General features: G+C 51.8%; 1 protein-coding gene across 2 annotated transcripts in view; it reads right to left on the bottom strand.

Moving 5' to 3' along the window:
• The window catches only part of Rptor (regulatory associated protein of MTOR complex 1), a 270,069-nt gene that overhangs the window by 106,988 nt on the left and 141,165 nt on the right, over window positions 1–21,916 (bottom strand). For both annotated transcript variants that reach the window (XM_048366647.1, XM_048366648.1), the window contains one exon: window positions 16,306–16,481. In XM_048366647.1, the coding sequence (XP_048222604.1) occupies window positions 16,306–16,481 (176 nt within the window). The remainder of the gene's footprint in view (window positions 1–16,305; window positions 16,482–21,916) is intronic.

Genomic DNA, 21,916 nt, shown 5'->3' with positions numbered 1-21,916 from the left:
TGCTCGGGATGAGGCCTGGGCAGATCCTGGCAGGGAGGAGAGGGCGCCCCATGACCACCGAACTCGGGGAGAGCCTGGCTGGGTGGGAGGGTGCTAACTGGAAGAGTGCTGTCATTTGGGTTTGGAAAACAAGTTTTCTCACATGGAAAAAGTTGTCTTCTTTTTAAAAACTGCATATGTAAGAATGTCCTTAACTAGAGTCCCACAGAAACAGAATGACAAATCGATCAACAACAATAAACGCTGGTGGTCTAGCTTTCAAGGGAGGCCCCTGGTCTCTTCCCCCTAGCTCCCCCTGCCCCTGAGATTATTAGTAGCTGGTTCTGACTTGTGACTTGCAAGGGAAAACCAGCCCTTCTTCCCACGAAAGCACCTCTTCCGTGGAGGCTGAGCACGCAGCTCGGTGGAAGGGCCTGTTTACATCAAGCAGCACCTTGTATGTGCAGAATCCAGCTTGCCTGGGACACCTTCCAATTCCCCACACTCCTCAGACCAACTCACATCTCAGTGTTTTCATCTAATACACTAAAACAACAAAGATCGTGTTTATATCACATACCAACAAAGGCGACTGGGTAGGTAGCAAATTGCTTGGAGGAAGCCAAATAGAATCTGGAAGAGGGGCAGCCCCAGAGGACTCCCCACCACAGAATGCTGATGCCGATGAGGGCCGAGGCTGGGGCAGCAGCCCCGTGTCCCCAGGCCCTGTTGTCCAGCACCCTTGGCAGAGCCAACCCGACATCGACACAGGCGCAGAGCGCGCAGGCTTGAGGTGGGCCGCCTCTCACGGTCACCCTGGAATCTGTCAGCCCAATTCCAGGCACAGACTCCGGAGTCACCGCCGAGTTCTGCAACTGCCGCACAACTGGTGACCCAAAGCCAAGCAGGACTTTCACCCAAGGTACACGTGAGAAAGAATTTCCACAGGCCTGGAGACCAAAGGAGCCGGGCAGGGCCTGGCTCTGTCCGCCACACAGACACCACGCCCCCTGGTGGAAAGCAGAGGGGGGCCCTTCTCCCTTCACCATCGCCTCGCTCAGCAAGGAGACCCCCGGAGGCTGAGCGTTGGGGCAGAAACCTTGCTGGTTTGTCCAAGTGCAGACCATTTGCAATCAACCTCCAGACTTCCACCCTGGAGCAGGCTCCCATAGGTCTTACGGAAAATGCCAAACACCCAGCTGCTCAGAGCTCCTACGAGGGAGGATGTGACAAACTCTACTCCCAGAAACCCACAGGCAGAGGCTCATTTCATGAACACTCCATTTGGTTTAAGCCGGGGAAGTTCTTCCTACTTTTATTATTTTGTTTATTTGTTTTGCGGGTCTCAAACCAGCTGTCAGATATACAAGGCTCCGTCCTCGGCTCCTGGTGAAAGTAGGAATTTTTCTCAGTTGTTTCTTGGCAGCAGCAGATTTGACATCTAATCGCTGCACAGGAAATGAGCAGCACAGAAGCAAGGCAGCCAGCGGGGCCTCAGACCCTGACCGACAGACACAAAGCTCAGGATTTTGATTTGGCAATTAAATTAATTGAAATACGGTTATCTCTCAATTTTAAAACTTAATGACACCAGAATCTGAAACATACATGCCTCCCTAAGGCTCTGGGGAAGTGTTGGGCCAGAGTGGGGTCGCCTGCTGGCCACCTTCTGTGGCGGGGCAGTTAGCACTATGTCCACTCTGGTCCTACAGGAGGGAAGGAGCGGTGCCACTGCCCACACTGAGCTACAGTGGCCGGTGAGAGAGAAGAGCCCACTCTGGGCTCCGCACAGGCCTCTCCCTTCTCCCTGTGGGCTTCGCTTGACTGACAGCCCAGTTACACTGAGGGGAGGGAAAGTACTCAGAACGATTCCGGTCATTAGTAGCTCCAACATGATTTTCACTGCTTGTGAGTGGAACATTTATCGATTATGCGATCTGATAAGTACTAGATATCGCAGCTACTTTATGGCTCTGGACCTGACTTGCCAGAAGCAGATGGACATGGTGATGACATTGCTGGCTAGAGGATTTTGTAGGCAGCTCTACCAGCCGCATGAAGAACAACTACCAGGGAATACATTTTCTACAGCAGGCAAAAGCTGCTGTGGTATCAAGGAAGAAGCAGGAGGCGGAGCTAGGGGAGGGAGGAGGAGGCAGGGCCTGGGAGAGGGAGGGGGGCAGCCCAGGAGCTTCCCAGGCTTGTGAAGGTAATTGCCATCCTAATCTTGGAAGAACACCTTTTTCATCATTTGAGGCAAGTAGAAAAACATGCTCTCTAGCTGGGCAAGGTGGCTCATGCCTGCAGTTCTAGTGACTAGAGGCAGAGATGGGGAAATCACAACTTAGAAGCTAGGACATAAGGAGCTAGCCAGTAGTAATGGCTTATACCTATAATCTTAGCTACTCAGGAAGAGAGACAGACAGACAGACACATTAGAGATAGATCAGCATACTATCTCATTAAACTATTAAATAGCCTTAGACATTAAATTTAGATCTACCTGTTTAGACCAGCTTACTAAAGTCATCAGCGACTCTCTGGCTTTTACACTATGTCTTGTTCTGCTGGAGCCTGTCTGTCCCTAATCACAATCAACAGCCTGCACTGTGTCTTCCAAGGAGATCTAGTCCCGAGGTCATGCTTGCCCTCTGACCTTGTAGTGACTCACACTGAGTCGCCCAGAGAACCCACAGGCTTCCACACAGTGGCTCTCCCAAGGGTTTGTCTATTGTAATATGCTAGATTAGGGGCATTTTATCTCTGAAGATAAGGTAAGGGTGTGGAAACGGACCACTTCTGTGTGTGAATTGGGGCTGTTGAATTAGTTCAAACTTTCACTAAAGAAATTTGGTAACAGAGGCTGTGAGCTGCTACTCGCATTCCAGGAATGAAGATGTCACCGGAAACAAGAAGTTCCATGATCTGCAAAGACCAGCAGGAGCCTCACACCCAACACAAACACTGATTTTACAGGGCTAGGGGAGTACTGACGTAATACTGCCCGTACGTTTGACAGATGTTAAATTTGATCAAGAAGCGCAGAGTAGCAACATAAAATGATAGTCTTAAGCCAAAAACACACAAGAGGGCAGATGCAGAGAGACAACATACCCAGGCAACGGCTCGCTAGGCAGGTGCTATCCACCACGGAGCCATGCCCCCGCCCTGCTTTTGGCTGGTTGTTTTTTAAGGTAGGGTCGTCCATCCGGCCCAGGTGTGTGCCTGGGCTTCCCACTGTGGCTGGGACGTGGGGCCCGTGCCCGCCCACCCAGCTCCCCCTCCTGAGACGAGCGACGCGGACCCTGCTGCCTGGGCCGGCCTGCCGCGTCAACCCTCCCACTCTCGGCTCCCGCGGGGTTTGGAGTGACAGGCACGCGCCGCTGCACCTGCTACAGGTTCAGGAAGGGCCACAGGACGCTTCACGGGTCGCTTGAAAGTCAGGCATCTCATCCTCGGCCTCCCAAGCAGCCAGGATCACAGGCATGAGCCGTGGCCCCCCAGTTGTGGTGTAGGCAAAGGGCAGGCTCGGCGTCTTGAGGACCGACGGGCTGGCGGGTCCTGGATTCCGGGTGGCACCGCACGGCCCTGCCCGTGCCGGAAGTCTGCGGTCACGCCGGTGAGCGCGCAGCAGGCGGGCGGTGGGGAGAGCGGACAAGTCTGAGCTCGGAGGCCGGGCTCCCACGGGGCTGCAACGCTGGGCAGCCCGACACGGAGCATCTGGTCCTTGGCCACTCACACGCCGCCGCTCCGGGTTATTAGCCAAGGCAAATGCGAAGCCATATGGGAAGCACCTTGTAAATTACAGAGTGCGACACAGCGGATGCGCGCAGGCGTGCACTTCCCGGGCGGCGGAGCTCATTACCCATTGCTGGGAAGGCAGAGCCGAAGCCTCACGCATTTGCTGAGAAGCTAGTGATTGCTGAAAGGACCAGACGCCATTCAGACCCCAGGGTCCCAGCTCTGGGACCACAGTGCCTGAGTCCTGTCAGTAGGGCTGCTGCTAGCAGAGGCGTCATCAGAGTTCCCTGCTGGGGCGAGGCGGGAGGAGCAATGACGCTGTCGCGGCGCGTGGGGACGTGGCCGTGGCCTTCCTGGCCTCCCGGAGTGCCGCACTGCACGCGGCAGCTCCCCCCCCCCCCCCACAGGAGGCAGCCCTCCCCCCCAGGAGCTGCCGGCCAGGCGCGGGGGGCGGGGCTAATGACGACAGCATACCTGCAGGACAGACACAGAGGCACAGCACAGTCCCCCCATTTGTCTTTCAGAAAAAGGCAGTTTAGTAGGGTGCCAGTGGCTCACTCCTGTAATCCCAGCTACTCCGGGGCTAAGAGCTGAGGGTCACAGTTGGAAGGCAGCTCTGACAGGAAAGGCCATGAGACTGATGTCCAATTCATGACCGAAAAGCCTACAAGTGGAGCTACGGCTCACATGGCAGAACCCTAGCCCGGGGGAAAAGAGCTCAGGGACAGTGCCCAGGCCCTGAGTGCAAGGCTCGGGCCCAGTTCCAGTGCATCCCTGACACGGCCACGTCCCAGTCCTGCAGCCTGCCCGGTCTCCACGCACAGGGAGGCCGTGTTTCAGAGCAGGCCGCACGAGAAACATCTGGCTGAGCAGCTTGCCCCCCGCCAGGCGGCACGCACACTCCAGCCAAGTCCTCAGTGTGCACGAGCCCCATGGCCTGCCTTGAAGCAAACCGGAGGCGCAAATCAAAATGAAGGGAGGTGCTCGCCCACGAGCTTGAAGCCTAACGACTGGCGAGGAAGTGAGAACAAAGAAGAAAGGCTGCCCCATAAAAGGAAGAGACGGTTTAAATGACTGCTTCCGCATACACTCGCAGAATACACTGCTCACCACCAATGCAGATGTTCAACCGGCCACGAGAGACCACTCGCCGCAGCTGAAGTCAGCGGTGACGGAGGCGCCTCTTCCGCTCGGCTCTGGCTGGCAGAACATCCCCTCAGCTGACCTGGCGCGCAGCCCCGCAGGGCACTGGTGACAAACCGCACGGGAAGTCTCGTGTCAGGAGCCACTAAGAACGTGCTGTGCCAGGGAGCTGCACACGCGGGCAGCCTCCTCAACCCAACCACGCGTGCGGTGGGCACGGCTCGGCATGCCGCTCTGACAGGAAGGAGTCACGAAGGCCCTCTGTGCCCCCCAAGACCCCATGGAGAGGGTTCTGCTCCGAAGCATGGGAAATCAAGAGCCAGGCACCGGTGGCTCACGCCCGCAATCCTAGTCACTCAGGAGGCTGAGATCTGAGGATCACAGTTGGATGCAGCCCAGGCAGGAAAGTCCTGGAGACTCTTCTCTCCACTTAACTGTCAAAAGCTGGAAGCGGAGCTATGATACACCAAAGCTCAGGGATAGTGCCCAGGCCCTGAGTTCAAGCCCCAGGGTTGGTGCACACAGGCGCGCGCGCGCACAGACACACACACCGCACGCACAAAAAATATGGCCTTAAAAGACCTGTGTATATGAAGCCATGTAACCAGTAGTCACTAAGAGGCATGGTGGTGATAAAAAACAGAGCCTTCTAGTCCTGGGTTTAAATTGCAGTCTTGTTGCTGGCATAGTGCAGGACTTGGAGGATTACAGGCGTGAGCCACCAGTGCCCAGTGTATTTACTTATTTTTGTTTCTCCTTTTCTTTCTTTTTTGCCAGTCCTGTGGCTTCAACTCAGGGCCTGGGCACTGTCCGTGAACTTCTTTTGCTCAAGGCTAAAACTCTAGCACTTGAGCCACCACACCACTTTTGGCTTTTTCTGTGCATGTGGTGTTGAGGAATGGAACCCAGGGCTTCATGCATGCTAGACAAGCACTCCACCACTAAGCCAGGCCCCTCTTACTATTTCTATCTAATCAATTTATGGGTGGGGGAATGGAAATGAAGGTAAAGAGAGCTTTTCCTGCTGGACACTGCCATTCCCAGCTCTCCCAGCGGATAATGGTCCCTGGAGTTTGGAGACTTGAACTTGCTTCCAGTTGCTTTGAGCCAACTCTGCACAGCATGGCTTCTTGAATAATTATTCACAATTGAAAATGTTATCCTCAAATGAAAGAGATGAAAATAATTCCCTGGGCCCTGCGTGCGCGTGTGCACGCGCACACACACACACACACACACACTCTTCTCTGTTTCTCTGTCTCTCTCTCCCTCCCTCCCTCCCTCCCTCCCTCCTTCCCTTGCTCTCCCTCCCTCCCTCTCTCTTGCCAGTTCTAGGGCTTTGAACTCAGGGCCTGAGTACTGTCCCTGGCTTCTTTTTGCTCAAGGCTAGCACTCTGCCACTTGAGCCACAGCGCCACTTGCGGCTTTTTCTGTGTATATGGTGCTGAGGAATCGAACCCAGGGCTTCAAGTATCTGAGGCAAGCACTCTACCACTAGGACATATTCCCAGCTCCAAGAGTCTTATCTTTAACTAAGCATAAAAAGCTAGAAGTAGAAGGCTGGCTCAAAGAACAAGCCTTGATGTGAAAGCCAAAATGACAATGAGAGGCCCTTAGTTCAAGATCTAGCACCAGCACCAAAAAAAAAAAAAAAAAAAAGGAACATTATCAGTTCCATCAAGTACTAGGCTGCTCCAAAATAGAGAACCTTCTTCTTCTTCTTTCTTCCTCCTCCTCTCCTTCTTTTCTGCCAGCCCTGGGGCTTGAACTCTGAGGTCTGGACACAGTCTTTGAGCTCCTTGGTTCAAGGCTATTATTTACCACTTGGGCCACAGTGCTACTTCTGGCTTTTTTCCTGTGATTAATGGGGTAAAAGCGTCTCACAGATTTTCCTGCCTTGCACACCACGATCCTCAGATCTCAGCTTCCTCGGCAGATAGGATTCCTGGTGTGAGCCACTGGCGCCTGGCTATGGAGAGCCTTCTTAACCCGGAAGCCAGTGTTAATGTCCAATATAGTGCAGTGGGTTCTAAATTCTGTTTAAACTATTATCAATCAGGGTATGGACATCAGGAGCACAAATCACAAGAACTTAGAAAGACAAGGCAGCTGAATTCCCCTGCATTACTCTACGTCCCTTAAAAACAATGCTGGCAACACTGTGACACCATCTGCGTGGTCAGACGTGACAACACACACACCCCGGCACGCAGAAGACAGAACCTAAGAAGCATACCAACTCAACCTCAGCATACTCACGTGAAAGGAGAAGGGCAATGATTCCGGCAACACATGCCAGAGATGCTGAGATCAGGTGACATTGACCCAAAGGTCACAAATGCCTACTGCTAGAGATGCAGGTGTATGCATCACGATTTTTAAGGCAACGCCAGAATATTACTGATTAAGAGTTGTAGGGATGTGTTTACTTAGGTACAGAAACCAGACAAGAAGTCAGGGTCCTGTTAAAATGCCCAGAAGTTTAGTAAGAAGATACGGAGGCAAACAAGGAGCTCACATGTAACTAACTGTTCTATACGTGAGACATGGGTCAGCCTCTCTGCAGATTCCAAACAAGACCTGAGTCTAACTTCCGCCAGTGCTGACAGTATCACAACAGTCGGCTGTAGGAGACGGTAGATGCATCTGCTTGCATCCGCCCAGGATGTAAGGAGGCTGGGGACCGACACTACCCCACAACCTTAACGACCAGTGGCTGAAGGCCTATGATTGGACTTCTCTTCTGCCTGCTCCTCTAGGCTCTGTATCCACAAGCTCCCGCCGAGCGAGCCACACTCCTGCGTACTGACGCTCACAGCTCTCCCAGGGGACGGACTCCTGGACGCACCCGGTTGCCCACCGAGAGACAGAGCACCCAGGAAATGGGGCTCCTGGTGCAGGTAGATAGACACAAGAGAAGAGAAAGTGCAAGCAGCCAGTGGAAAATTACTGGAAGACCTGTAAGCATCAAGATGAGACAACAATAAAAAAGCAAGCTGGCCTAAACCCACTTAAAACTGCTTTAAGCAGAGCGCCAGTGGCTCAGGCCTGTAATCCATGCTACCCAGGAGGCTGAGATCTGAGGATAGTGGCTCGAAGCCAGCCTGAGCAGGAAGTCGGTGGGACTCTTATCTTCAATAAACAACTGGAAAAAGCCAGAAGTGGTACAAGTGGTAGACTGCTCATCTTGAGCAAAAGAAGTTCAGAGACAGAACCTAGACCCAGAGTTCAAGTCTCAGGACAGGCAAAAACAAACAAATAAATAAATGGATGGGAGATTATAGAGGGGGTGAATACAATAAAGTGCATTAAGTGCATGGAAGTATCACAATGAAATGCCCTTCACAATGACTATATGCTAATAAAAGTGTTAATAAAAATAGATAAATTCCATTAATTTATTTCTTAGAGAAACTGGTTTTCAACAGTCCTAGGTACCTAAACTTTGGTCAGTTCAGTCTATATTTAGGCAGGAAACGAGCAGACATTATTTCTTCGCTTTGACTATAACAGATGACACTGAGACCTGTGGCCACGTGTTACTATAATCAGCTGATATTAGGTAGAAAGTAAGGAGATGAACCTTTGTATGTGTTGTGGCATTTCACAAAGGCTTGCCATCTCCTGTTTCATACGTGCAACCTTTGGAGATGGCAAGCGTCCAGAAGAGTGCATAGTCTTTCATCTGCAGAGCGCATCATCTCTGGGATGCGCCCGGCACCTCTTGCGCTTGCTGTTTGGTTCCTCTGTGCTCCCATCCTTCGGATGCCCCTAACTGCCCGCAGTTCTGGGAGCTGGAAGTCCGAGGTGAAGACATCAGCACACCTGGACGCCGATGGTGACAATGGGCAGTGCCTCCGGCCCTTCTGGCAAAGACCTGGAGAGTGAGGATGGGTTCTGCCTCCCGCCCTTCTGGCAAAGACCTGGAGAGTGAGGATGGGTTCTGCCTCCCGCCCTTCTGGCAAAGACCTGGAGAGTGAGGATGGATTCTGCCTCCCGCCCTTCTGGCAAAGACCTGGAGGGTGAGGATGGGTTCTGCCTCCCGCCCTTCTGGCAAAGACCTGGAGAGTGAGGATGGGTTCTGCCTCCCGCCCTTCTGGCAAAGACCTGGAGAGTGAGGATGGGTTCTGCCTCCCGCCCTTCTGGCAAAGACCTGGAGAGTGAGGATGGGTTCTGCCTCCCGCCCTTCTGGCAAAGACCTGGAGAGTGAGGATGGATTCTGCCTCCCGCCCTTCTGGCAAAGACCTGGAGGGTGAGGATGGGTTCTGCCTCCCGCGCTTCTGGCAAAGACCTGGAGGGTGAGGATGGGTTCTGCCTCCCGCCCTTCTGGCCTAGCAGACGCCTTCCTGTGCTTTCATGCAGTGTACGGCCACTGAAAAAGTCTCTAATTTCTGTGTTTAAATTACAAAAAGTATTGTGCTATAAATCTAATCCTATTACCTTTCCACCCTACATTTTGCATTTAAAAACACTTAAATCAACTTTAATGAGGTACAATTTGCATACCACAAAACGCGCCATCTTAAGATTACACTTTGCAACTCTGACGAATGTGTCTCCACCCCTGCCACTGCCAAAGCTTTGAGGAGGGCATTTCCATCATGCCCAAAGCTCTCCCCCCACGCCTACCCCACCCGTAGGTGCAGCTCCGCCCCAAGCCGTCACACGTCTGTCTTCCTGCTGAACCCCCAACTCACTGAGAGTTGGCTTATTTTTAGGTCTGTCAAAGAGCAGACATTTTTAGTGTCAATGAATTTCAGTTTACCAGCTTTAAGTGGACTTCCTACTGTTAAGAAGCCATAAACCTACTCTCTTGTTTTTGTCTAGTTTTATAGCTTTACCTAGTATATGTAATAATGAAGATGTGAATTTTACACTATGGTATGAGAGTTAAGACTATACACATATTCCACCATCACGAGCTCTCAGACATCTCTGTTCAAGACAAACTGACACAGAGCGTGGCAGATCGCCGCCCCCACGCCATGTCCTGACCACGGGCACCGTTCCTCCGTTACTGCACACTTGTGGGAGCTTTGGACAGGAAGCCATCTTCCTCTTTTCAAAATGGTCCTGGCTGTGTCCTTTGCATCTCTATGTGACTTTTGCAACTCACTTGTCACGTTTTTTGTTTTTTTGTTTGTTTGTTTGTTTTGCCAGTCCTGGGCTTGGACTCAGGGCCTGGGCACTGCCCCTGGCTTCTTTGGTTCTTTTTGCTCAAGGCTAGCACTCTGCCACTTGAACCACAGTGCCACTTCCGGCTTTTTCTATAGATGTGGTGCTGAGGAATCGAACCCAGGGCTTCATGTATGCAAGGCAAGCACTCTACCACTAGGCCATGTTCCCAGCCTCACGTGTCAGTTTAAAATAAAACATCAATACAAGAAATGTATCCAATGCCTAACGTATGAAACTGTAACCTCTCTGTACATCAGTTTGATAATAAAAATTTGAAGAAAAAAATAAAACATCAAGCTTGCCCACAATCTGTAGAACAAGTTGAAGAGAATTAACATGTTAAAATACCAAGTCCTTCCATTGTTAACTATAATACATCCTCCACCTATTTATGTCTTTAACCTCTCAGCAATGTTTTAGTTTTGTGAGCACAGATTTTGCATATATTTTCCCAAATTAAATTTATTTTAAAAACAAATTTATTTCCCACTCCAATGATGTCTGGGTAATTACCTTATGTCCTGGAAGTTTGCTAAAATGAGTTATTAGTTCCAGTGACTGTGGAGTTCTTATGTCTTTATATGCAATCATGCTGCCTGTAAATAAATGAGGTTTTATTTCTGTTTTGGCATTCAATGTGTCCCTCCCCACCCCTAGTTTTATGGCAATGACTGGTTTCCAGAACAACAGTGAATAGGAATGGGGAGAAGCTTTCCAGTTCCAGGGAAAGGCTCTGCCTTGCATTGTTAAGTTCAATGTTAATAGTGGATTATTCCTCTGTCCACAAGTTCAATGTTAATAGTGGATGTTCCTCTGCCTGTGAGCATAGCATGTGCTAGGGCTTGAACTCAGGGCCTGGGTGCTGTTCCTGAGCTTCTCTTTGCTCAATGCTAGCACTCTACCACTTGAGCCACAGCACCACTTTCGGCCTTTTCTGTTTATGAGGTGGTGCTGAGGAATCAAACCCGGGGTTTCATGCATGCTAGGCCAGCACTCTACCACGAAGCCACATTCCCTGCCCTATTTAGGGTTTTTAAGAACAGTATCTTAGGATCTTATATGTTTACACTCTAGTTCTTGCTTCCTAACCCTTCATTCTTCTTTCACTCTTCCCAGATCTACTCCTTCCGTGGGAATTCCCCTATCCACCCTCCTAGCTCTGAACTGTTTTGATTAATTTATGTCCATAATGCTGCTTTTCTCAATCCACCTCTTCAATCATATCTTCACACTTGGTATCACCAAGAGAACAGCCTATTCTTCATACTTCCAGTATTCCCTTTGGTTAATGTGGAATGTTTTTTTTTATCACAGAGTCAATTCTCTTTGCAAGGAAGAGGTAGGGGAGGTAACAGCTTCTTCCTATTCCTCTGAGCCCCTCACACAGCCAAGAAATAAAACCATCTACAGGAGGAGAGGGAGTAAGCACAGCCAGAAAGCTGCCCACTGCTCCTGTCTGAGCCCTGAGGTCCTCACCTACACCACTGACTTCTCCCTGCCTCTGCCCCAACCCAGAGGGGCCTCAAGCTCACCCTGTCCTATGGGGCCTGGAGGGTGAAGCCCAGGGGACGGAGGAAGCAGAGGGACCGTTCCCGGTACTCTAATTCTCTTACAGCTATAAGTGTGTGTGTGTGTGCGCGCGCGCGCGCGTGTGTACACACACCAGTACCAATACTGGGCTTGAACTCAGGACCCTGCACTTTTACTCAGCTTATGTTATGGTTAACTGCAGAAGAGAGTCTTACAAATACGTCTGCCTGGGCTGGCTTTGAGCTTCAATCCACAGATCTTAGCCTGCTGAAGAGCTACGATTATAGGCATAAACCACCAGTACCTGGCTTAAATCAGATGGTTTATATACGAGCTTTTAAAAAGGAGCTCTATGACAATACTTCATGTGAATTTGGGTATGTAAAGACACTGGGACAGTGAGTACAGTGCAGCTTGGGGAGACAAAACTCCTGCGAGTGGGCACAAAGCAGACTGCATAGCTCAGAGGACTCAAAGAGCTGCACGAAAGCCACAGCCGAGTTTGCAAAGGAGCAGAAGACCTGCTCAGGGCCTTAATGTGAAGACCTCCGGATGATGGAGCCATTTCTTCACAAATGGATTCCAACCGCACTAGGCGATGACTGAGGTCTGCGGGAAGGAGGGGCCAGCAGCGCTCTTTCCAATGCAGCAGGAAGGCAATGCTATTGGGATCAGCCTTTTCATTAAGAAGGCACACCAGATGACAGTACACAGGGATGGGGGGAGGGTGGTAGTGATGGGTAGGAGGTAATCTAACAAAGAGGTTTCATTTTAGAAGACTCCTCAGAAAACAAATGGTTAACGGTCACTCAAAACTCCAAAAAATCCATGTTTCCAAAGGTAACTAACGTACTGGCTCTTGGCTGAGTCACCGAGAAGAACATAAAGGGAATGTCACAGCAGTGCCTGAAATGAGGCAGACGTGTACACTGCTTTCCCTGGCCAGACAAAATGATGGAGAGCGCCATATCGCCTGCACATCGGGATACACGCACAGCTGCCACAGGAGCAAAGCTTCCCGTGCTGACAAACACGCATTAACACGGCACCATTAACATCTAAACTTCTTGAAATTCCTCAACTTAATTGGAAGGGAGGAAATAGGCTTCTTGACCTTTCTTCCATCCAAAACAGTGTCTATCATTTTCATTAATAGACGATAGGACTGCATGCTGCACAAGGCAATAGGCATCCATCTATTTTACAGCAGGTCCCATAGCAAATAAAGCACCCCTGGGTTATAATTTTCAGTAGTACACAAATAATACCCATAATAAATTTAAAATGGTATTATGCCACTCAATCAAAGAAATAGAAAACAGCCAGAGGGGGAAAAATGTATCCTGGATTTTTATACTATATTGATACATAATGGCGAGTAAGGTAATTACTTATACAGAGTAATTGTTCATTTCAGAATTATTGAAATCAATTTCTGAAACTAAGAAAGACTAAGGCAAAAACAGAAAAAAAAGTGAGCAATGTCTTCCAACGATGACTTCATCATCACTTACAATTCATAAATATACTTGCCAACAGAGACATAAACACATTTTGTTTTTATAAAGCAAGACTATATCATGTCTACAAAGCATCTAACAATTTGTTAGCAACCATGTCTTATACAGTGTCGGCTCTATTTCTCAAAGCAACCCAGGAACAAAGGGGAACTGAAGAGGAGGATGGAGAGATGAATGGCAAGCCCTTGGTCTCTCTCAAGAAAGAATTCAGAGGCAGACACAAGACACAGAGGAGTTTTAAGAGAGTAAGATTCACTGATGCAAAAGGAAAGTGCGCCCTCATAGAAGACTGGGGGTGGACAGCCTGCCCAGCTGCAGAATGTGCATCTCGTCGTAGGCCCTTTCCTGTGCAGTGGGAGATGAAACATGTCAATTCTGTGTACCTCACTGTGGAGTTTTCCAAGACACAGCCGGGCCTTTCCAGCACACAGGGGAGAGGGAGGGCCACTGCCTAATTAGGGTGGGCCAGGGCCAAGACGGCGTCTGGGTCATGGCCGGAGGCCGCGGCTGGGGAAGGCTGCACCAAGAGGCTGCTTTGGCTGTGGTCAGCCATGGACAAGGACTGTCTGGGAGGCAGGACGGATGGGTATTTGGCAACATGTTCCCGGCTAGGGCATTGCATCAGTGGCATTATTATTCCTTTCTGCCTGCCTTCCCATCTCAGGGCATTCATTCCCTCCGTCACTTTCTGTTCAGGAGATAATAGGGTGGTCATTTGCAGCTAGATTCAGATTCCATTTTCTGGGGCAGGAATTGGCAAACTGGCTTAGAGCCCAAACTTTGGCCCACTGCCTGTTTTTATAAATACTATTTTACTGGAGCACAGCCATGCTCCCATGTTTACCTTCTGCCCACGGCTCCTTCACACGACAGCGGCAGCTGGCCCTTTCCACGCAAGGCCTGCCGCCTTCATGGCTGACCCTGGACAGAGAAGGCCTGGGAACCCAGCGAGAGCTGCACAGCCCCCCAGAGCCGGCTGGATGAAACACGGAGAGCAGCACAGCGAAATGGCAACCTGGCATCTCTAACTTCAAGATATATAATGCTACGGTTTAAGTACACGAAATGGTAAATTTAGTCTTCATGGGGGGGAGGGGATTGCTAGTCAAATATGCCAAAAAGCTGATACTTATGCTAAAACCACAAATACTGTCTATCTATATCCTCTTGAAATTCATTTTAAAGTATGTTTTTAAATTCAGCTGTTACAAAGAAGTATACACTTTGCTACTGCATGCAGAGGCTGCGCCACTCGGCAAAGGCGCCACACTCCATCTAATTTCAGGACCTCACCAAGACAGAAAGTACTTTCCAGTAATAGATCTGCCCACCTGAGACTGGACTCCATTACCGTGGACATACTGATTTCAAAGTCCATTTTAAGAAATCGGAATTCATTTTATCTGTCCTACTCTGCACTTCCTACTAAAATTTAATTATGCTGTTACTCCCCAAAGGATGAGGTGGCCGTGGCAGTCATGCATCACATGTTGGGGGAGGGGAGATAGGCAGAGGTGGGGCTCACAGGGACCCAGTGTCCCCTCCCCGCAGGGTGTGCAGGCTCTGGTGGCAGCGCTGGCGCGCACTGCCCCCCGCGGGGCTGACAGGCCCAGAGGCAGCGACACTGGGAAACCGCAGGAAAGAGGCGGGCAAAGGTGCAGCGGGTCGCCCGCTCCACGGGGAGCCGCTGCACCTGCAGAAGCCTGACCCCCAGCTGCCATTCTCCTGCCCCAGATCAGAACGGCCCCCACCGGGTGCTCTGGTCGGGACGGGGGGCTGCACACCTGTATCGGGGCCCCTCAGGTCACCTTCCTGCACCCGCACCTTAGGGCTCCCCACAGCTCTAGCTGGCCAGGTCATCCAGGGCCCCTCGCCATCTCGCTCCCTGCGTGACGACGGGGCCGACACCCACCCTGGGGACGTGGCTCGTTCCCCAAGGGCCTGTGTGCGCCCTGCCCCTCTTCCAACCCCGTCGGTGCACTCAGCCTTCACCTCTGGCTCCTGTGAGGAGGCTCAGATCTCTGTGGTCTGCAGGGACTTTCCTGTCCTCTGGGCGTAACTTCACTTAGCCCTGGGTCACGAATTGCCGTGAAATCGCCATGTTCAGGCTTCCTTTGTTTCACGTAAAGTGCTCGGCTACAATATGGACTTTCAGGTCCCATCTAATCTCAGCAGGGACACATGGAGTCTCTCTGCAGTCCCCAGAAGGCTCCGCATGGCTGGTGGCAGCTGTGGCCGGGGGAGCTCAGGCAGCAGACACAGCTGGTCCCCCTCCAGGCAGCCCCTCTCCTCTCCATGCTAGAGGGAGGCCCGGCAGTACTCTCCAGCGCTGGGGTTGGGAGGGGCGGAGAGGGAGGCCCATGCCAAGGGCGATGGTCCAGCCGCCCACTTCCTCTCACAGGGATGAAGCTCACTAGGACTTTGCTGCAGACACAACGACAAAACCTCTAACTTGGCAGTTCTGCAACCTCAGGCCCCCTACTCCAGGCTGACGCCACCCGGGAGGGTCTCCTGGGACCACCATCGTGTCCTCTTAGCTCCCAGCGCCCACACTACCCAGCAGCTTCCCTACGTCTGGAGGAAGGACAGGGAAACTGAGTCCGGGTTGCTGGGCAGGCCTGGAGGAGCCCCACGGAAGGGGAAGGGGCAGTGCGCCCACACAGCTGTCAGTGGGGGGGGGGGGGGGGTATTTCTCCACAAGCTGCACCACACTGCCTCACAGATGGAAAGGTAAGTGCTAACGAGGGGCGGGACAGCCTGGGAAGTGGGTCTGGAGGCGGGGCGTCGCCGGGGACGACGCACCCCGCAGGTCTCGGGCAGGCTGTCTGGGGCTCGAGAGAGAACAGCGACAGGAAGCAGATCGTAGCTTTCTCTCTGATTTTTTTTTTTTTTTTTTTTTTTTACTGACAAGAATAAATGGAAAGATTATACCTCAAGCAAAGGATGAAGTGACTTTTTTTCCCACAATAACCTTTTCCTCCCAAATGAAAGTGTACTGCCAGCAAGACCAATCTTAGTACCACCCAACACCGCTTTCGCATTGACAACGGTGCGCCCGGAGGATTCTGGGAAAGCAGCACACTGCACATGGCCCGGGCCAAGGGAAGAAGCACACGCACTCACCAAGAGTAAATCCCGAGAAGAACAGGCCTGGGAAGCCCAGGCCAGCACCTTAGACCCTGGGCTTCTAGAGCGAGCCCCGGCAGGAACTTACCAGCGCAGGGCAATCTTGATAGGGGTGGTGAGGCAGGAGGTGAACAGGTCGGCCGGGAGGTCGGGGATCATGGGCAGGAGCTCGTTGGCCTCACAGGCTGCCAGCTGGATGCAGTTCTTCATTGATGGGGGTAAGGGCATCTGGGCAAGGGGGTGGTTCGGGTTAATCGCAGCTACCTACAGGGAGAATACAGGAAAAGACAAGCTTAGCTGGGGGCCCGCTGCCGTGGGGTTCCACCACAAAGTCCTTTGGGGAGGCTGGACGGTAGAATCCTTTCCTGGAGAGCGACACGAGGCTGGGAAGGAAGCTCATGAGTAACACCCTCAGGACCCTTCTAGCAGCAGAACATGGCTGTGCACAGCGAACCTGTTTCCTTAACCGTCCTGCCTCCGTGACGGCACCAACGCCCATCCCCACGTGCCCCTGCCCAGCCCTGCGGTGTCTGTTGATGTTCAGCATTCCATCTTGAAGCTAGCACAGCCCTGTTTAGGTTGTTTATGACATGAAAGATGCGTGAGGTATTTGAAGTCAACAGCAAAAGCAAAGCACAAGATGCCGGATGACAGCTGGAGTGGGCCTACCCCTCCTCACGCCCCGACACCGAGGGACGCAGCGTGGGCCCAGCACCGCAGCGCCGCTGCAGCGCTGTCTCCTGTGGTCGCCTGGCTTCTCTCAGTGTGCGTGGATAACTGGCGGGGAGATCCGCATCTGCTTGGCAGTTACCTTGACACCATTTGTTGAGGCAAAGGCCTGGGCTGCGGCTGATGTGTCACTGCAGTCTGGGAAGGAAGGCTCCAAGCTAATTACTGCACACTAGGCGAATGCACACATTGACTTCCTGGCTTAATCAAGTCTAGTTAAAAGTGTCAATCCTGCTTTCTTGTTTCGCTTTTTGAGACAGACAGGGTCTTCAAGGCTGGCCTTGAAACTGTCTTAGCCTTCCTAAGAGCTCGGATTCAGGTGTGGGCCAACACACCCAAGCTGCCAAAAACATAAACCTCTTAACTAATGCAACACGCTCAAACGTTTAAAACATGACAGGACTGCCTGACACTTGACTCACCCAAACTGTCAGAGAATTGTCCTGTGTCCCTGTTGTACCACAAAGCAGTGGCATCCAAAAGAACGTGGGGCCGGGCACCATGGGCACACACACCGTGTCACACACTGTGTGACAACACTAGACCCTGCCACAGGCCTTGGTGTCGTTTTCAGAGCGGGCGAACCGCACGAGAAGCCACGAGGCTTCACGGCCAGGCTGACTAAGCGCATGCCTGGCGTGGGGAGCCCTGTGTGGGTTTCGAGGAGCACAGGTCAGACTCTGTCATCAGTGAAGCGCCTTAGCTCGGAGAGGCGGAAGAGCAGGCAGCCACACTTGCCTTGGGGCCTCTGGGGATGCACAGGAATGGATGCGGAGCGCGCACGCGTGCGTGCACGGAGGAAGGGAAGTCCCAGGTGCCTCAAACCACTCGTCAGCTGACTAGACTAAAGCAGACTGCAGGGCAGAAGCGAAGGAAGAAAACATCCTGAGGATGAGGTGGGCTACGGATGCTGGAGAGACATTTGCATTTTTATTATTTGGCCTAAATTACAATGTTGAAGAATAACACGTAGGTAGCAAAGATAATGAAACACTAACCTGGAAAATCCTGCCTATACACTTGCCCACACAACCTTCAGAAAACCCCACCCCTTCAGTCACCAACGTGTTCCATACACATTATTTGGCCATAATGAAAAGTTACGTGTTATGGAGCCCCAATTTAATCCAACCCATCTCGGTTAGGGATTTGACAAAACCCAGCTCCATCGGAAACCTGATAAGATGAAGCTGAATGCCGGAAAGGACCCACTTGTAATGTGGCTTTATTTATTTTCAGCGATGCTCTACAGCGAGGACGCGGAGAGCGGGCCCCGGAGCGCTCGTCCCTCGGCCTCCAGAGCTTTGTTAGCTGTTACTTAAGCGGCAGCTTGGGCGGCTTGAGTTAGAAATTCCAAGGGGCAGACAGACCACAGCAGCCAGAAAGGAGCAGGGCCGGGCTTCTGGGGGCAGCGTTTCTAACCAGGGGCGGCACACATCTGCGTACGCATCATTTTTTTCTCATCCTGGCAGCTCCTTCTAGTTGCATAGTTTTTCAAATTCCTCAGAGCTCTTTCACATTATTGCTATGTTCATCTGCTTTACAACACCCTCAGGAGGTAAGGCCCAGCTCCATTCTCAAAGACGTGGAGCAATGGGGAAGCAGGCTTCAGGGAACACAACCACTGTCCACCTGTCTGTCAGGTCAATGCAAGGCCAGAGAGGCCAGCAGCCTCTCCTGAGCGGAGGACACTTTTTATTCCGTCTCATCTGGACCTCCTTGAGTCTATTCCAGGCACCTATGACACCAAGGTTCCAAACAGCACATCCAGCACCCTTTAAATGCAGTATACCCAAAAGTGTGCTGGCCCTGGCTAGCCAACCTGGTGAAAATGGTGTGTAATGCATTGTCATTTCACTGCCCGTTAATGTTTGTGTAGCACCTCAATCTCCTCAAATGTACTGATGGCTACATGTTTTATCAATAATCATTTCTATTAAAGAAATAGAAACCCAAAGTACAAATCAAATACTTCTTAATCTTGATAGCTTGTACCAGAAAAGAAATTAAAAAACAGAAGACTGTAAAAAAAAATCAAATACGTGTATATGCAATAGCAAGACCAATATAAATAAATCTTTCAACAAAAACTGCTATTTCTATGTGTAATATAAAACGTGCCATGTTAACTCTGTGTGTGTGTGTGTGTGTGTGTGTGTGTGTGTGTAAAGGCGGGAGAGGTGCTAGGCTTCCTGCAGGCTACACAAATATTCTAGCCCTTTGCTAACGATTTTAAATGTACAGTTCGGAGTTTGGTGGCATTAAGTACCATCAGCACTCATGGATTTTTTTTTTTTTTTAAGAAGGGAGAAGAGAGAAGGCAAGATTGCGTGTAAAACCATTTTCTGGGCTCTGGCTTTATAAGCTAAAATAGATCAACAGAGCAAGCGGCTCGGCACAGGAAATTCGCTTCTGGTCTGTCGCATCAAGCCCGCTCTGCAGGCTGACGGGTCCGGGCAGGATCTCATCTGCAGCTCATCAGCCCGAGTCACGCAGGGGCCAGGCAGGAGCTCTGGTGTCTACAGCAGCAGCACTGGAGCGGGGCCCTCATGGCCCGGCGCTGGTGGGGTTGTGACGGCCCGGGCTTGGTGGAGAAGGCTGGGGATGAGGGAATGAGGGGCTACCTGCACCTGGGTGGGCTCTAGGAGGGCTGGGCACACTGGAGCAGACCAAGGTACCTTGAAATGTGAAATGTAGCCTTTGAGAGGTCTGGAACTGCTGGCAGACTGACATTGTTTTAACAAGCACCCCTAACTACCGCTGGGGAGAGAAGTATAAGGATGGCTAACAGAGGATTAAAAAGGAAATAACTGTAAGTGGGCAGGAATGGCCACTTATCCAACATGAATTCATTATTTTTATTTGCGTTTTTAAAGGGAATATTCTCACAGTGTAGAATGCAAAGAACCGTGGTGTGCTCACTACTGCCCATATGAAGTTTACTCACTAAACAGAGGTGAGAAGTGAACATCAGTTCCTCCTGCCAGACTCTGCAGACCGCAGTTCTTTCGCTTTTGCTGCCTGTTTGCACAAGCCTGCCGAAAGCTAACCCTCCTGAAGAGCCGAGGCAGCTTCCGCCAGCAGGCCTCTGTCAAGGCCAGCAGGCCTCAGCGGCGCTGTCCGACCTGCGCGCTCCGCGGGCAGATGCTGGTGCCCCCCAGTTGTGGTGCTGGTGGGTTAGGTATAGGGTGCACTTCTGTCTGCACCGGGCTGAGTGCAGAACTGGGGGTATAGAGACACCCTGCACTGCTGAAGAACACCTGAGAGGCAGGTACAGAAACATTTTCAACCCCAACATGTGCATTAGGAACTGAATATATGAAAATTCACGGACAGAAGGCCCCAAGCACACACACAGCCCGGCAGTGGCTGGGTACAAGGGAAGGAAGGCACGCTCTCGGGCCACAGGTGACCCCAAGCTCGGCAGCACCGAGCATCAGTGCCTTAGACCCGAGGGCACCTGTCTGCTGGGCTCAATGGGGTGCACTCACCAACCGCCCTCTGGCCAGCTGCCCCAAACACACAGCAGAGCTCTGCCTCCAAGGCAAGCAGACCCAAAGACTCGGAAGCCACCACAGCAACAGTCGCATGCATTCTAGGAAAACAGCTCTGTCGATGAACATTACTTCTCAGTCTTGCTAAAACACAAAAAATCCCATTCCCACACAAGTCACTTCCCACACACGGCTTCAGCTTTGATGTGTCTAAGGCACTGACCCTTTAATTGAAATTATTCTCCGGAAGGAGCCCGCAGGTTAAGGCTCACTGCTCTAACTTGCTTGGAAAGGCCGCCGGGCAGGGCTGTGAGTGGTCCAGCGGCAGCAGTGCTCCCCAGAGCTGACCAAGCACTCGCCCACCCGCGCAGCACTCTGCCAGAGCGCCTTGAGGCTCGCGCACCGGAGCCATCTCCAGCCTGAAGACTCCCTGGAGACCTCCCGGACTTGGGAAGCATCCAGAACGAGCTTCAGATGCGATTCTCCGCCCCCAACCGTGACACCTGCCACATCACCTGCTCTCGTGGGCACCATGGAGCCCGGGGCGCAGGCTTAACAGCAAGCGGGCGGCTTCCAGGCCTGTGGCCGCGCGCTACGGCACATGCTCCGGCTCAGGGCGGCACCCACACGTCCCCTTTCTACACCGACCCCGGGCATCGAGCCACTGCTTCCCCTGCCGCACACGTACGAGAGGCGCGTTTGTGAGGACACAGAGGCACCCATCATCAGTCCTTAACCAGTGGAGGACTTGAGACCATCATCTGCTGGGCGATAACCAGCTTTGTTTTCACTCTCATTTCAACAGCATGCAAGTACAAGAGCCCGTGTGGAAAGGTCAAAGGGACACACGAGCTCCGGAAGCAAGGCTTGTGCTACCTGCTCAGCCCCCTTCATAGGCAAAGACCCAGGCTGTGGCACTTGGACTAATGCAGCAGACCCAAGCTGAGGTAGCCTTTTTAATATACAATTATACATATCAAATACTAAACAATAACTTTAAAACCAAGTAGCATGCATTGCTGGGAGAATCTGGCCAAGAGAGTAGACAGGCTAAGTTCTGGGTGGACGAAAACCGAACATTGCCCTCTGAAGGCCAGCTACAGCCGCGCTAAGCAATGGCCTGTCCCGATTCTCTTGAGTTTACTCATAGGAACCATCCCTTACTTTACAGGCATTTAGCTGTTGGCAAGTCAACGGCTTCTAAATGCTCTAACCCATCCAGCAATCATCAGTGAACATGGCTAATTATGAGCAAATTCCACTCCCCAAGTGCTCTTAGATTGTGTCAACAACCACAGAAAAGGAGATGCCAAGAGGCCGGCAGCTCTGTACACCAGGAAGGGATCGGGTCAGGCTGTGAGCTTGCCAGCTGCTGGAGTGCAGGCTGGGGCCGTGCCCGGCTGTGGCGGGAAGAGGCCGGCTGCCGCCTTCAGCCCTGTGGCAGCGCGAGTCTGTCTGTATCAAACAGCAGCTTCC

Source organism: Perognathus longimembris, chromosome 17, assembly GCF_023159225.1.
Source record: "Perognathus longimembris pacificus isolate PPM17 chromosome 17, ASM2315922v1, whole genome shotgun sequence".
In the NCBI taxonomy this organism is placed as follows: Eukaryota; Metazoa; Chordata; class Mammalia; order Rodentia; family Heteromyidae; genus Perognathus; species Perognathus longimembris.
The sequence above is the reverse complement of the archived record's forward strand: the minus strand, read 5'-3'. Positions and strand labels throughout refer to the sequence as shown.